At 45.7% G+C, this 16,773-nt stretch overlaps 1 protein-coding gene across 1 annotated transcript in view; it reads left to right on the top strand.

Annotated features, from left to right (window-relative positions):
• The window catches only part of DNM1 (dynamin 1), a gene marked incomplete at its 5' end in the record, with an annotated part of 42,512 nt that overhangs the window by 22,129 nt on the left and 3,610 nt on the right, over positions 1-16,773 (top strand). The window contains 7 exon segments of the mRNA XM_029084623.1: positions 7,133-7,242; positions 7,875-7,986; positions 9,222-9,233; positions 10,512-10,682; positions 10,859-11,100; positions 11,504-11,722; positions 15,013-15,049. Coding sequence (XP_028940456.1) covers positions 7,133-7,242; positions 7,875-7,986; positions 9,222-9,233; positions 10,512-10,682; positions 10,859-11,100; positions 11,504-11,722; positions 15,013-15,034 — 888 coding nt within the window.

Genomic DNA, 16,773 nt, shown 5'->3' with positions numbered 1-16,773 from the left:
GCATCAGTTGTGCTTGAGGTTTCTCTGTCTTCATGCCTTATCTTTTGCGTGAAGTACAAAGGTATTCTCTCTCCTGTCTTGGGGAAGATGTGACCTTATTTGACAGTCACTAGAAAGCTGCTTATTCTGTATCTGTGAATGTCTTGTACCCAATTAGAGTTTAAAAATAAATACATTGATCAATACTGAGAATGTTCCCCCGCTGCACGCACATGCACTCCCCCCTGTTCTTCCCCATCCTACCCCCACAACAGTCTGTGTCCTTGAGGCGCTGCTTAGCTGGTAGAAGTCTTTGTCTTTGTCTTTGCTCTGATACTCATGAGTCCTCAAACTTGCTGTGGTGGATCTGGCTGCAACCAGGTTTTTGCATCCAGCTTGTTCAAAGACCATAGGAGTAGGTCTGCTCTGAGGTTCTTCCTCTCCTGCTTTCACACTGCTCTCAGGTGCTCTCTGGAAAACACTCTCTCTTTACATCCTCTGTGAAGCTCCTGAATTCATTTGCTCATCTTTTTTTCACTAGTGCATGTTTTCTCATGGATAATTACTCAGTCTTAATCAGTCTTCATTTATACTTTCACTGTTTATCATCTTTCTTTTCCAGACCAACATCAAAGCAAGCACAACTTCCAGAGCATCCAAACCTTCAACTTTCAATCCTTTGTGGGTTTTTCTTTATATTAATGACCATCATTCCTTACTGTGTGAAATCCCCCTTCTCCAGTCACCTTCCTCTGCTTGATCCTGCCTTCTCAGGGAGCAAAGCACAGTGCAGTTGTAACTCCACCAGGCCCATGTGCCTCTCTCTGCATTTTATGGCAGAGTTTAGCATGTGAAACAAGCCATCCTGAACACAGCTACCCCTGGGACAAGTGCATGAAGCTGGAAAAAAATAAGAAGGGAATGAGAGAGATGGAGGAACAAAAAGAGGGTTGTGAGTAGGCTGGTGAACAGGCAGGCAAAAGTGATCATCAAGCATGGCTCCAAAGGCTGAGGGGTGAGTGCATGCAGCTATCCCCACAGCCCACCCTCTCCAAGCATGTTCCTCTGCCGTGCAGGTGTTGCCGTCCCCGTGCAGCACTGGCAGTGTGTGGTGTATCCCAGCACAGCCTAACCAATGTGCAGACTACTGTACAATCTCGTAGTCCTGAACAGGTAGTCTGAACACTGGGCAGACGGAGTGGAGCCTCTGCGATCTGCTCTCCGGCTATCAGCAGCTCATTAGTCCCTTCCCCTCCCTGCTTTTGTGATGAGGTTTTGAGGGCAGAGATGGGGTGAAGAAAGTCCAAGTCCTGATTGAAGAAACGTTCTCCTTTGGCAGCTGGGAAGAAGAAATGTTGCTCTCTGCATGTTTCCAATTCAGAGCAGGCTTCCAAGCTCCTTCCTTTTCCAGTGCTGCTGTCAGGCTGGTACCTGGCTTCCACCTGGGGTATGCTGCACCTTTCTAGAAAGAGGGGGGGGAAAAAAATAATCAATTACTCCTGTTTGAGGAGGAAATGCTATGAAGTTTTGGCTGTCACCCAGGTGTGCAGAACTTGTTGCCTCATTCTGCTCCTTTTCTTCCCTGTGGAGCAGTGTGGGAAGATTCCCAGGCCCCATGAACCCTCATCTCCTTCTGCCCAGTTTTCTCCTGTAGATCAGCCCTTTGCCTGGAGTCCGGAGCAAAGCTCAAACAGGACCAGCATTTGCTTCCAAGTCCTCAGAAAGGTCCTTTGACCCACCTTGGCCAGTTGCCTTTGCAGCTCACCTCTGGCTACTGCAGGAGCAATCCGCATCCCCTCTTTTTCTCCCCCCACTATGTCTGGCATTGCTGAGCCTCCCTCCCTCCCTCTTCTGGTTTTTGCTCCCTCCCTTCTTGCTTCCCTTCTGTCCTTCTGCCTCAATTGACGTGGCAGTGGAAAGCTAACTAGACTCGAGGGAGGAGCTTGCTGGCTGCTGGGAAGGCCGGAGGTTGGCAGGAAGTGAGCCGGCTGACGGATGGGGTTGCGAGGGGGAAAGGAAGGTTCCCTACCCCGCATGGAAACTTGAGGAATGCTGTCGCCTTCTGTGGTGCTTGGCTCCCATGTAACGATTCCAGATGTTAGCCTGAGCCCCTGCGGTTTGCTCGCTCTCTCCCTGGTGCTGCAGGGATAAAGAGAGCTTTATGTACAGCCTGCACCTCCTCTCCAGAGTCCCCTTCCCTTGTGTGTGTGCTGCTGTATGGTTAAGATTTGTGGTCAAACATAGGAATACCCAGAACTCCCGCTTTGGCTCTAACCATGCACTGGGGAAGGGTAACCAACCTTTTTCTTTTTCTGAAGATGTGTAATACTTAACATGTGTTGCACTTTGCCTCATCAAAGCAAGTCAGATACTTGGGGACGGTTCATCCCTGCCCTGGCACAGGGGCAAACGAGGGAAGAAATGTGTGCTTGTCCTTGGCAAAGGCTGGTGGGCATTGCTGTGACCTTAGGTTGTGACAATGGAGTTTTGGGCACTGCAGCTTCTCTTAAGCTGCTCAGTTTCTGCCTGTGCTTTCTCTTACACCTTCTGATGGCTTCCTAGGGTTGTACTGAGCTGCCTGGTTAAATCTGTGTGTTATTTTAGCTGATGTAAAAGTCTTTACTCTTGTGCAGGTGAGTTGATGACCATTGCTGTGCTTACTAAGCCAACAGTAATGGTTGTGATTAATCACATGAGTCCAGGCCTAGTGTCTACAGAGCTTTTGAACTAAATCAGCTTAAAATCTTAGGATGTGTTGTTTAAGTTAAACCAGAGCAGCTTTCTGATGTAAACAAGCCATTACAGCTGCTTTGCAGCTTGGAGCAGTGGTTGCACTGTCCAGTAAATTGTGCTCTGAGGGTGAAAGTTAAGTGATACAGGTGGGCTGTGTTTTGGAAAGATGTTCTTAAGATGCATGAGGGTGACTAGGACTTCCTGGAAGAATTGTAGCTCAGAAATTCAGCTCTTCTAATGCTCATTTTGTTTGCAAAGACAAGAAGCAGAAAGTGGTTGGTAATGTCTTATTTCAGGGGGTGGGGTGGTGATTCACCTTAAAAGGCTCATCTAACTTGCTTTCAAATAACCCAGGCTGTTTTTCAGAGACTTCTTCCTAATAATCTCACAGTGTGCATGTATTCAAGCAGTGTTTATTATCAATTATGATATTAATGTTTTTATATTTGAGCAGAGTTTTATTAGAGGAGCCTCTAAAAATGCTGTGCATGTGTTTAACACAAATGATTTGACTGAAACTCCAGTCAGCTCTGGGGCAGGCTTGTTTACCCATAGCGCTTCATGTCTTACAAGAAGGAAAGGAGATTAAGAGCTTTAAGCAAGATGAATTTCTCCTAATTTCACACAGCCACCAATTAAAACAATGGCAATACTCTTTCTCCCATATCCACAGACCGTTGTCTCTGTGCAAAAGAAGGTGTTTGTCATAACAGCTACAGGGAAACCTTTAATTAGTTTATTTGTGCTCCTAATGCAAACTGAGACCTAATAATTCTGCCAATTACTTGTACTGCGAGTGCCAATTTCCAACCTTAGGGGAGCCCACACATGCATCTGTCGGCTTCATTTCACATGTATCCGAGAGCAGGAAAATTTAACTTGCTGTTGAGGCAGTCCAGTCGAATGGAGGAAATGCTTTGAGTCAGACTGGCTTGTTGCCTGCTAAATTTTGTGAACTTCTTTTAGGTTATTACCTACAGGATAGCAACAAAGAATTCAGATAATAGTGCAAGCCGTTGCTGTCTTTGGCCAAAGCCAATCTGTAGAATTTAGCCACAATAAGGAGGTGTGTAGCCACAATAAGGATGTTGCAACATCAGGCTGCAACTGCAGCATTCCTTTTTTCCTCCAGCTGTTGTGCTTTACACCCCACAATTGGAACGGCTGATGGATCCTGGTCTCCTTCCTGGCCATGTGTATTTTCTTTCCTCGGTAGATCCAAAGTACAGAGCCATATGGCTGTATCTGCACGATGCTGGAGGCAGGGGAGTAATCCTCTGGCACTCATCCTGCCTGTGCAGGAGCAGCTTTCAGTCATCTTTCTGCAGTTCTCCCTGTGAGTGGTGTGACTCCCGTGGGGAGCAGCAGCCCTGATTAGGGGTGGCTAGTCCCCTTGTAGGCACTGAGCCAACACTGAGCATCCATATTCTGTTGTGTACAGCCAGTCTGAGTGCTTCTGCCACTTCACTACCTCTCCCTGGCCTCAAGGCTCTACAGATTAACTCGCAGTCAATGTCTGTATTTTATATAACATATATTCTGCTGCTGAGAGAGTTTTGCCTGATTTTTTTTTTTCCCTTATAGATGAGGGGAGATATTTGATGAGTAGCATAAGCCTCTCGGGATCAGACAGAAGGCTTTGAATATAGTATTTCACAAACTACTTTCCCATTTCGATGTGTGCTGGCTCTTTCTTCTCTTCCCCCCCACCAGATCTGGAAAGCAGGAGAGAGAGAAGCCCTTTCCCCTCTTGGCTGGGACGCTGTTCAGCCATAGCACATACTGCCAGATTGCTAACATATGGGCAGAGGGCTCAGCCAAAGTTTTGAGAGGCTCAGCCTTTGGCAGCTCATTCCACACTTTCCTGTCTCTACATTCAGGAAATGAAGTCAGAGTGTTGATATAAAACAGGCTGGGTTGAAAACCGAGAAGCTGGAAAGACTGAAGTGGGGGACTGGGAGGGGGGATGTGTGGGGCGATGGAGAGCGTCGGGGGCTCGTTGCAGTGTGCACTGCCCTGCAGCACGCGTGGGCTGGGGGTTTCTTGCATTGCACCAATGTCCTCCATTTGATTGCTCTGGCTACCTCAGAGTCAGAGGACTGATATTTTATGCTGGCAGACAGATATACACATCTTTCCTCTGGTGTGTGGAAAGATCAGTGTGCAGAGATAGTGTTGCCTTGATCACGTGGCAACATTTGTGCAAGAGCTTGGAAGGGGTGAAAGTCAGAACCCTGGCAAAGAGCATGTATTTCCATATTTGGGACATGGGATTCCCTTACCTTTTGACTTTTTTTTCCCCTGAAGAATGATTCTGTTGCTAAACTTCTATGGAATGATGTGCTTCTAATGCAGAATGATTTTTCTCAGACAGCTTTAACATCAGTTATGTTTTTTACTATCCCAGAGGCTCTGTGGGGTGGATGCAGGGAGTTCCAATTAAGTGAGACTGCTTTGAGGATGGTCTGTCTTGCCTAGGGACTTAGTAGTTGGTGTACTTCACTTCTAGGTCACTAGTTCAATGTAAACCAGCATAATAATGATCCAGAGAAAGCTGGAAGCTGTTTTTGGCTTACAGAACCTGAAGTGGTTTGTGTGGCTCCAAGACCAGTACCTGGCTGACAGATGTCCCATCGCAAAAATGCTTGTGCACTTCTAATCTAGACTGATCAACAATGTTAAAAAATCCCAGGAAATCTGCTTGGAAGAGCTCTCCTGCTTTCATAGCCTGGCACCTTTGAGAGAGAATGGACAGTTTGGCAGCTACCCAGGTGACCTTTTCTGTTTTCCAGGTGCTGGCTTTTGGGATATTCTTTTGGTGTTAATTTTGTAATGGACTAGCACAGTTTGATCTTTAGGGTATGTCTGAACTGTGTAGCATCTGATATCCTTAGCAAACTCGAGTCAATTTAACTGAAACTTAGGCTGGACTTGCCATCCCTTGGGTGTTTGAGCCCAGCAGTTTGTCATCCTTACCTGTTGCCCTGTCCCTCTTCTCTAGCTAGCTCTTCAGGATCTCTGCTCACTGGCCATCCTTGTTTTCCATTCTTCTTTCCCCTGGGAGCAATCACGTTTTGTTTCCATCCAAGAAAGGTCTACAAACACAAATGCTCGCAGGGGGACAGTCACACATGCATGCTTTTACACAAAGGTGCACTCTGTTCCTGTTTCAGGGTAGGAAATAGGATAGCTTGGATAGCTGCATTTGGAGATCAGTGTGATGGCTCCCTCTCTTGTTATGTTGGGGTATAATACCCAGCTGGAACAGGATGTTCCAAGTAGAAACCTTAAACCAGATTCACTTCTGTTAATTTGCTGTAGATCCAGTTTTGAGACTAAGCAGGGAGAATGATTTCTGGTTTAGTTTCTGAATGTAAATGTAAAAATTAAGACCAAGTTTGTGTGTTAAAAGATGATACCTAGGGTCAAAAATATTAAGGTTATTTTTTGGATGCCTTGTTCTGTGTTTAGCTGGAGATGTCTCATAAGAACCAGCCTGGAGGGTTGTAGATGGCAGTTACTCTGAAAAATGGGACCCTTAAAGCTCTCTGAGTCTGCTCATTAAAATTTCAGATTCTGGTTTTTAACATTCACCAAGCAGTAAACTGCCCATATTGCTTGAGCTTCTGATCATTCAGAGCACAAGATTTTCATTAATGTGCGTAGTTCCTTGATTTTTTTCAACACAGAAGGCCTTCAGGTAACCTTATAGTAACCTGTATTATTGTAGCCAGACCTGCTCTTCGATCTTCTGATGCATATTTATTATTGCTTAATTAATACTTTAAACCAGTAACCAGTAGATTGTAGGACAGTGAGAAGTTCAGCTTTTCTGAAGAGGTGAATTTAAGCTGATGTAGTCTGTAACTTCTGTGTCAAACCAGCTTCTCTATCACATGTCTGGCTTTTCTTGAACCTGGATATAGACTTGTGGTGATTAAAAGTAAAATGCTGAGGTGGCAACGGTGAGGCTTTGAGGGCTCCTTGCCTCCTCTCTGACCAGCAGCAGTGTTTCCCTGCTTTAATGCTGTCCTGAGAACAGAGGTATGAGGAGCCTTTCCTAGGCAGACCTGCTCTGGGTTTGATGTGACTAGTGAGGGTCTTGATGATGACTGTCCCTTGCTGGGAAGAGTGAGGACCTCAGTGTTGGTTACAGCCTGGGACTGGGACAATGCCATGCTGTTGCCTGCTTGTGGAGGAGTTAATGGGCAGGACTGTTGGGCTACATCACAGAAGCAGTCAGGAGGACAAACTTGTTTCTAGAGATCTCCTTTTCTCATAGACTTAAGGGACCACAGGACCTGGGTTGAGAATGCCTCCCTGGTGATGTCGGAGCTGTAGTGCTGATGGACTCCTCCGTGCTGGCAGAGTAGAGGCTTTGTTGGAGCCGTGAGTGACTTTTTACTGATCCCCTTTTCAGGAGAAGGAGAAGAAGTATATGTTACCAGTGGATAACCTGAAACTGCGAGATGTTGAGAAGGGATTTATGTCCAGCAAGCACATCTTTGCTCTCTTCAACACTGAACAGAGGTATGCTTCCACCTCAGCAGGCCAAGCTGTTGAAGCTAGGATAGGACTCAAGTAATATTAGATAGGAGGGGGTAGAGATGAGTATGTTGGGATAGCTGTCCAAGAGATGTGCGTATCCTTTAAGGATAGCCATTTTTGGAGGAGATGAGGAACTTCTTAAAAGAAGTCTGTCTTCATTCCCTCTGGTCTTACAGATGCATACTATTTTCTTTCTTCACCAGTGCATGGCCTGCAGTGTGACCTTAGCCTTCAGCTATTTGGTGTAGTTACCTGGGTCTGGCTGTGGCTGGAGAGTGTATTTATAATCAATGTTCTTAGTGAGTGACTGGGGAAAGCCATAGGAGACAGGGGACCCAGGTTGGCTGGAGAAGTCCAGCAGTGAGCAGAATTGAAAAGGGAATCTCTTTCAGGCCCTGTTGAAACACTCCACTGATTTGAGGGCAATCAAATTTACTCATAAAAAAAAATCATTTCCTTTCCCTTCTGCAGGGTCATCATGAGGGTACTAGCAAGGAACTAAGTGTCTCTGCCTTGAAATGATAGGAAGATTCCCTGCTCATTGACATCTTTGTTGAATATGGGTAATTCTCTGATTGCAATAGAAAAGAATAAAATGTTTGTCTTCCTCTCAGGAATGTTTACAAGGACTACCGGCAGCTGGAGCTGGCCTGTGAGACCCAGGAGGAGGTGGATAGCTGGAAGGCTTCCTTCCTTCGTGCAGGAGTCTACCCAGAGCGTGTTGGGGTAAGTTACAGCCTTAATAAGGGGATAAGAAGGAACACAGCATGTATCTTAGGAAGGATATCTGCATCCTTTTATGTTAAAAATAAGTCCATGAAGGTTTTCGTCTCTTTCCTCAGCTGAGGATAGTTTGGAACACAAATTTAAGTTTTTGGTATGTCCTGGTGCTTCCTTTGAGGAAACTTGAGATAAAGTAACTGACAGCTTCAAAAGGGAAATAAAGTAGCCAAAACCTGCCTTGATAAACCCTTCTAGCTCTCTTGTTTTGTGGGCATTAAATTCCCAATATAAGGAGGACATTTTAACTACATGACTACTAGGTGGTATGTGTCTGCTGATTAAAGGCACCATTCCTTTCTAGTAACACTGTACAGCCTTGTTTGGAGCTTCCTGGCTTATTAGTAACTGTTCTTCCATTCCTTCCCCCACCTAATTAGGAAGGGATGTTCTTTAAATTTTTCTTTTGCTTGGCAGATGCCTTAATATTCTACTTTAGCAAGACCTCTTATCTCTTCCCTTAGCCTTGTCCCACAACATTTGCTGTCACCATTATGCTCTGCTTTAAAAGTATGTTCTAGAGAACTGTGGTGTATGTTCCTGTTCAAAGCCTTCCTGTTCCTCTGTGAGAGGAAGCTGCTGTAAATAGTTTTCCCATTAGAAAAGTGATAATTGCTTATCTGTTTGTTGCTTCTGATACACTTGCACTCATTTCTCCTGTTGCACTTGAAGATTGTGTTTTTTACTTTAAAGCATTTCCTGACAAACTGGTGGGTTATTAAATAAAAAGAGGATTAGGGACTGGACCTTAACAGTGACATGACTTCAAATTGCCTTTGAACCAGACTGGACTTCTTAAACATGTACTCATAAAGGACATGTGCCACCTATTGGTGTGCAAATGGGGTGGTTTGACTAGGAACTCTGATCCTTAGGTTGACTGTCTCAAAACCCTGTGTAACAAATAACAAGTAGCCATTGTAGGTAAGTAAATTGTCCTTTGTTGCTAACGATAAGATTTCCTTTGCATAGTGTCCCATTTTGTTTTTGAGTTTAGCTGAATGATTCACTTGTTGCTCTTCAGGGTAATCCAGGTATTTGTGTATTTTTAGTGGGATTGGTCTTTTGCTTGCTCAGTGCTATTATGGGATCTTCTCTGAATTCTCAGACCAACTAAAAGTCGTCTTTTATTTTTTGTCCCTTTTTAATTTTTTCCTCATATGCTCAAACTGGCCTGCCAGGACAAGGACAAAGTAAGTCTGACCCTTTCTGCCTGTGTTGCCCCCTGGGGCTCTCACCGGATGGTTCTCTCTTGTTTTTTCCTTTTGTCACAGTTTTCTGAGAGGCGTTTGCTTCGCCCTCTCTGTACCTTCTGTTGGATTTTGGCTGTTTGCTTCTGTTCTTGGTTTGGGTTTTCCTTTTTTCTTTTTATTTTTCCCTTTTTGTATGACTTCTGAATCTTGATGCAAACTTATTTTGGGGGTTTTTAACCTAATTTTTTTAAGTTGTCCTGTTTGACATCCACTTCCTTTCCTTTGTTTCTCACTGAGACCTTGCAGTCCTTCATTACGTAACATCTTCCCAGGAAAAGCTCAGATGAACAAAAGAATTTACCCTTTCTCATATATTTTTTTTTCCCCAAAACAAAAGTAGTTTCCTACACTGCAAATCCTTCAGACTGGGATGGTTTAAAAGAAAGATTTTTCTTTATAAAAATCAAGAGGTTTTTTTTAAATAAGCATCGAGAAAGACAGCAGTCTTTCATGGTTTGCTGCTTTGAAATTGACCCCAAATGGATAAGCCTTGGCAATTGTTTGGTGTCAAACAGCACAGTCCAGGTTTTACCTTACAGAAAGCTAATCAATGCATTTCAGGCAGACAGGAAGAGATTAATCTGCTTGGTGTGAAAGAAAAGATAATTATGACTTGCAAATGCAGGATTTGCAGCTAAAGTGATCAGGAAGGTTTTCTAGGTTGTTCCATCTACTTATGATCTGACCGAGATGAGCAGTTACTTCACCCCTCTGTATCTGTTTTCTCATTTGTATAATGAGGATAAAGATGCAGTATGTCAGAGAGCTTGTAATGCTTAATTTATGGTGAGTGATTCTCAGGTCTAAACTGAATCTGGGTGGGGAAAACCCAGCTCAGATGAAGAAACCTTTCAGGAAGCTATGAACATAAAAAAGAACATAAATTGTGTTTATGAACATAAAGCTGTAAAAATACAGCTTTAATTATTCACTAGAGCCACAGCCTGTGAATGTTGGTCAGGAGGTCCCCACTGCCTTTCACCTTTGTGTAACTTTCTACTAAGAGAGCAGCTTTGTTGTTAAAGCTCCTTAGATCTGAGCTGTGGAAGTCTGTACAAGCTGAGCTATGCATTGACAATCACAGCTCAAAATGTAAGTTTAAATAAAGTTATATTGCATGTGCTTCCTGCATGTTCCCTTCTTTTCTTCTCTTGGCACTTTCATGAAAAGGTAATTTTGTGTTACATTTTGAAGAACCAATCTGTTTCTCCTCTGTAGGCCAGTGAAGCGGAGGAGAATGGATCAGACAATTTCATGCACTCCATGGACCCTCAACTGGAGAGACAAGTGGAAACGATCAGGAACTTGGTGGATTCCTACATGGCAATTGTCAACAAAACCATCAGAGACCTCATGCCGAAGACAATCATGCACCTCATGATAAACAATGTACTTACCACACTGTGGTCAGTGGAGGTGGGGAGATAGAGAAGGGGAAAAATAGGGAGGGAAAGAAGGAATGAAGAAAAACTGAAGGCAGCTTGAAAGGAGGAAAAGGTGGGGACAGAGCAGAGTGTTTTGGGGAAGGCAGTGGGAACAGATTCCCTCTTTGTGCTCATTTACAGACCAAGGACTTTATCCACTCGGAGTTGCTGGCAAACCTGTACTCCTGTGGTGACCAAAATACGCTGATGGAGGAATCGGCCGAGCAGGCCCAGCGACGTGACGAAATGCTGCGCATGTACCATGCCCTGAAAGAGGCCCTCAACATCATCGGGGACATCAACACCAGCACCATCAGCACCCCCATGCCCCCACCGGTGGACGACTCTTGGCTGCAGGTGCAGAACGTACCATCCGGACGCAGGTACCGGAGGCTCAGGGGGAGAGCCCCACAGACCTGCCTGATGCCTCTTCGGTGGCTAGCTGGGGCCTCCTACAGAGACAGCGAGTCCTCCTCTCCCCCTCTTCTCCCTGTGGATGAAGAGTTATGGATATTTGTCTTGGGAAGCTCCTAAGCCTTGAAAGCTATGTAGGGCTGCTATGTCTTTGCAGAGGATATGGAGGCTTCTAAACCCTTAGGTTAGACGGCACCTGAAGTAGCTTTGAAGGCAACCTGAAGCTTGGCATGGCTCTTGAAAGGCAAGGGGTGGTGTGTAAAGTGACATGAGGCTAAAGGAGGAGCTCTGAAGGCAGCATATGGGGACCTGGTGGTGACAGAGGGATCCCAGGCCTGTTGTTGCAGTTGAATTTCTTTCTTTCTTTGCCAGATCTCCTACATCCAGCCCCACACCACAGAGGAGAGCTCCTGCAGTTCCACCCGCCAGACCTGGGTCTCGAGGCCCAGCTCCTGGGCCACCTCCTGCTGGTGGGTCCACGCTGGGTGGTGCCCCCCCTGTGCCCTCCAGGCCAGGTGCCTCTCCTGATCCCTTTGGACCCCCACCTCAGGTTCCTTCTCGGCCTAATCGTGCTCCTCCTGGTGTTCCCAGGTAAGTCCTGAAATGCTGTTCCATGCAGGTGGGACATGTCCCATTTTGGGGCAGCAGCCTTGACAGCACTGAGCCTGCCTGGGCTGTAGAAGGAGAATGGAGTGCGTGGTGTGGGCACAGTCTTTGGATATTTGAATTGGGTCCGTAGGCAGGAGCATCGCTGTCCACCAAGATTTCATTGTACAGATGAGGCAATGCCAGGGCATCTCCTGGGAGCAAAGGGGCAGCCTCTTCTCTGCACAGACCTCTGTGCAAAGGATGGGGGAAAAGGACCTTGTACCTGAGGGCTTTATTAAAGCAATCATACCAGCACCTCTGCTTACAAGTTAGGAGAAGGTCACCAGAAAAATCATAGGATGGGAGTGGCAGTTCCCCTCTGCATAGGGCTCCCAAAGCCTGAAGCTGCCCCTTTTTTTCTTGGCCCAGAGTTGTTCAAGGTGAGTTGGAGAGACCTTCATCTAAGCTGTTCAGATCCTTTTTGGCTAGGAGAATATTGTGATGTTGCTGGCAGGGAAATTGATTTTTTAGGTGTTTTTGTTGCTTCTGTAATCAACTTGAACATTTTCCAGTCTAGAGGGTTCCAATCACACAGCTTTGCTTTGCCATTAGGACCTTAATTCCTCTCCTGTTCAGTCACTTAAAACACTCTTCAACACAGTAATAAGGGATTATCCCCTGTGCAGCTCTGCACATCTTCCTGAAGAGGACTTGGGAAGCAGTCTGGAACAGGGAATGCTTTTATATTTGGTACTTGGCCTCCCTGTGAGGAAGGGGTAGTTGCAGAGTAAAGAATGAACATAACCAGGAGCTCACCAGTGGCGTGCCAGAGGGAACGCTTCCCTTGTGGAAAATACCTCCTCTCCAGTGGATGCTGGTGACATGTGTCTGAAGCTTTGCCATCTTCTGTGGGAACACCCAGCCTGTCAACGGGCACTGCTAGCATACGGCACAGGCAATTCAGTCTCCCTCCTGTGGTAGTGCCCCAGCTCATACTTGGTGCTGCCTGTCTGGAGGGGAAGTGCTCTCTGCTAGGCTGTATCCAGCCCAGAGATGGATGAGTCCAAAGAGCTTATAGACCAGTTTCTGACTCTGGTGTGTGCAAATGGTTTTACTTTCTTGGTGCCTCTGTCCCAGTCCTCCCTATGCACCTTGATGCAGCTCCCACAGTAAATTATTTGCACGTGCTGCAGTGTTGCCCCAGGGACTGCAGTCCTGCTGGTGGCACCTATAGATGTCAGCATGCTTCTGTGTATTTTGGCTCTTCATTTTGTGACCCTGCTTTTCCATATACTGTTACTTTGTGGTTTTGTTTTTAGTATACTTATGCTTCTTTCTGTCTCCATCTTTCTTCTTTCACTCAGTTTCATTTCTTCACTCATGAAAAATATTCTATATACCTAATCATTATGATAGGATTCCCCAAAATGGGCTGAAATTAATTGGCCTTTTTTGAAGAAATCTGTCATAGCCTGTCTGTGTGGCTTTTCTGCCTTTCCCATGAGGTAGAAGGGTTTAGGTGAAGGTAGGGAACAGCACTGGAGCAGAGGAAGAAGGTGTTTCATACTTAACTGAGCAATCCCTTGCTTTAGAAGGAGAGATGGTAGGTTGGATTGCATGCTGCTGACTGCCCTGATCTGGACTGGAGAATGTAATTCCAGAAGCTGTGAAGTGATGCTCATTCTCTGATCCCCCTCTCTGATTCTTCCAGTTGTTCATAGACTCCTCCGGATCCTGATACCAGCTTGTCATTTGAGTTCACTGATGAATGGAGCATTTCCAGTGACAAGGGACTCTTTCTCTTCCTCTCCTGTATATAGAATAAGAATGTACCCTGCTAGCACTTGGACTCGGGTGCTTCTGCCATGGGTGAACGAATGCCATCTCCATTGCTGCTTTTTTTAATACTCATCTTTTTCCCTTGCTAACCAGGCTATGATACTGTGTGTCGTGTGCGAGAGGAACAAAGCTCTTGTATCTGGCATGAGTGAGTTTTGCTGTAGGAGTTGGTGTTACACAGGGAACTGGAAGTGCATGGTGGTGGCTGGATGTACTTTGTGTGTATATGCACGCTGATGCCTGTGTAGAAGTTTGGCAGTTTATGCCTCCAATTTGTGTGAGCGTCTGGTTTTAGGGATGATGAACTTAGACAAGTGTTGCTCCCCTTCTTTTTTTTTTTATGAACATAATTGTGTAGACACATGCTTTCACATATAAACACCACATGGTCCATTTTCTTGCACAGGAAGATTTTCCTGCATATAATTAAGTACACTTAAAACAAGACTGATTTACCATCCTGTTTCTGTACTTAATATTTATTCAATCTACTGTGGAAATCTGTATTACCAAATACATATCTTTGGGAGCTGAAAGTTAAAAACAATATAAGGTCCTATCTTGTGTGCAGTGAAGGACTGCATTCAGACTATATGCCTATTGGAGCTGTGCAGGAGGACTTGCTCTGGGAAATAAAACTATGAATCTATTCCTCCAGTTATTTAGTATCTTCAGTTTAAAATAGTTTGATAAACTGTAGGTGAAAGCTTAGGCAAGCTCAAAGGAGAAATAAAAAAGCTTAAGTGAGAATGACTTAGCCATTGGAAAAATCTGTTGAAGGCATTAATGGATTCTCCAATCTTTGATACATCTAAGGAAAAAGATGCAAGTGATGAGCATCACTATAAGCATAACTTCACACAGCTTTATGACTAATTATTCAGGAGGTCAGATTAGCTGATATAATGATTTGTGACCTTCAAAACACAAATCTTAACCTGCTTCTTCCCTTTTTGGGTAGTGCTCAGGACTGCATGTTATCTCCCTCCTTCCTGAGCTGTTTGTTTCAACTCTTAACATTTAATATGGTCAGAAGATAGGAATCCTCAGTGAGTGTCTCATCAAGCCACGTGTGCATGGCTGACGAGTGCCGAGACCCAGGTCCTGCTGGTTCAGGAGGGATGACTGTCAGCCTGGATGTGTGAGTGGACTTGCTGGGTGGGTGAGTGAGCAACAGCCAGTCAGTCTGTGATCAGATAGACAGCTTTCCACGCACCCCTGTGCACAGCAGGGTTCTGGATGGGTGCAAAGTTGAGGCTGTGGTTGTGTGTGCAAAGTCCTGCATGGCTGAGTGCTGCCCTACCCAGCAGCGCACACTTGTGCCGTGTTCTGGAGGGGGACGTGGGAATGTGTGTCTGTGCAAGTGCATGTGTCTGTTCCACCTTCCTGACAGTCTGTGTGGCCTCTGCCTTGAACTGTCTGAACTGCCATGTTGATTTCATGTTGTCTTTCAGAATCACTATCAGTGACCCCTGAGGACTGGCAGCCACGGTACGTTTTGCACTCTCCCTGCAATGCATGAGTCACTGTGTCCCCATCCTCCATCACTTTGCTCTGCAGCTCACCTCTGCTGCCTAGTTCTTGTGTTAGTAACAGAGTCCCTTGTCCAATGAACCACCCCTGCCAGGATCTCATAAAGGGAGGAGTCTTGAACAGAAAAACTGGCTGATCAGAGACACAGCAGCCGCTTGAGCTGCTGGAGCTGGGAGAGCCTCAGTACCTGACTTAAGGTTACTAGAGGACCCTTTCTCTGCTTCCAGGTAGAGGAGATGGGATGGGGGAATGAGCTCTGCCAACAAGGTCTAAACTGTGTGTCTTTCATTTGGCTTATAACCACGCTGACTGGGAGATCAGCTGAATGAACTCTGTTTTGATTTGGGTTTTTTTGGCTCTGTTAGGATCAAGATAGAGACTTGGGGAGCTGTTAGTTCAGACTCCTCTTATATTGTGATGTCTGGCTGGAGAAGTACTCCCATCCTCACTGTGTCCCTAGTGCTCATGGAAGGCAGGAGTTTGGATCTTTAATATCAGGACTTCCATGTCTGAGTGCAGGGTAACTCTGACATAGAATGTTCCCTGTTATCCTTGTGTCCTGTCATCACAATTAGAAGCAAACTCCCTTTGCTTGTTCTCCACTTTGATCCTGTGCCTTGTAGGTTTACTCTTCTGCTTCCATTCAGACTGCCTTCTCTCTGCTGCCCCTGTGAGAGGAAGGCTTTAGAGATCAGTATCCCTCCAAACACTCTGCCCTCAGCTCCTGCTGTTTCCCTTTCCTGTCTCTCCTTGCATTTTCCAGCGTTGTACTTGTTCATGTAGCAGGGTACTGGGACAGGCTCGTGTACTGCACTGGCCCAACAACTCTTCTGTGTCCTGTTAATGCTGAGAGTGAGGGTGTGAAGAGGGAGAAAGAGCAAATTCTCCTGAGTGTCTTTACTGGGAAAGTCCAGCCCTTATTGACAAAGGGGTAGAGAGGGCAAAACAAGGCAGGTGTGGGTTTTTTGGGCCACTTCTCTTGTTCTCTGTGGATGTTTTTTCTTGAAGTGAAAGGTCTGCCTGAGAGGAGTGGAACAGCAGCAGCTCCTGTAGATACCCTTGCTGCTGGTTGTGGAAGAGAGAACTAGGGTTGGGGGGTGTGTGCTGAAGTCGTGTCTTAATGGGAATAGCAGAAGTTCAAGCCCCTGCTCCAGGGCAAGGGGGTTCACAGCTAGACCCCATCTTGCAACAGATGGTGCATGTAACTGCAGTTAAGAGCTGAGAGGTGCCACACCACATCAAACCAATGCAGCGATTGTTCAGTGATTGACATCTTTGAGGATGTCATCCCTCAGCCCTCCTCACTGATGATGTACTGCAGAGATGTTGGAGCAATCAGCAGTTTCTTCAGTGCTCTGCCTACTGCAGACATCCCTGATGGCCCTAGAAACATCTTGGTGAACAACATCAGGAGAGAGGCTTGCTGTTGTCTGTACCTTGTTCTGGGACTTGCTGTTATGGGGTGTTCTGTTCTTAGTCTGGCATAAAGAGCACCAAGGAAATAAAAATATAAAACCAAACCAACACCAAACAACCCCAAAAATCCCCCCCCCCCCCCCAAAACCTTTTGCAGCCCAAGTGAGTAAATGTCATGTTTTACCATCTTTGTGAGGTCCTTGTCAGTAGAACTCTGTTAACCCACTGGTTCCTAGATATGATCAGCTCGATGTTCTGTCTGGGTA

This window comes from Antrostomus carolinensis, unplaced genomic scaffold (genome assembly GCF_000700745.2).
Source record: "Antrostomus carolinensis isolate BGI_N321 unplaced genomic scaffold, ASM70074v2 scaffold28574, whole genome shotgun sequence".
NCBI classification, from domain to species: domain Eukaryota; kingdom Metazoa; phylum Chordata; class Aves; order Caprimulgiformes; family Caprimulgidae; genus Antrostomus; species Antrostomus carolinensis.
The sequence above is the reverse complement of the archived record's forward strand: the minus strand, read 5'-3'. Positions and strand labels throughout refer to the sequence as shown.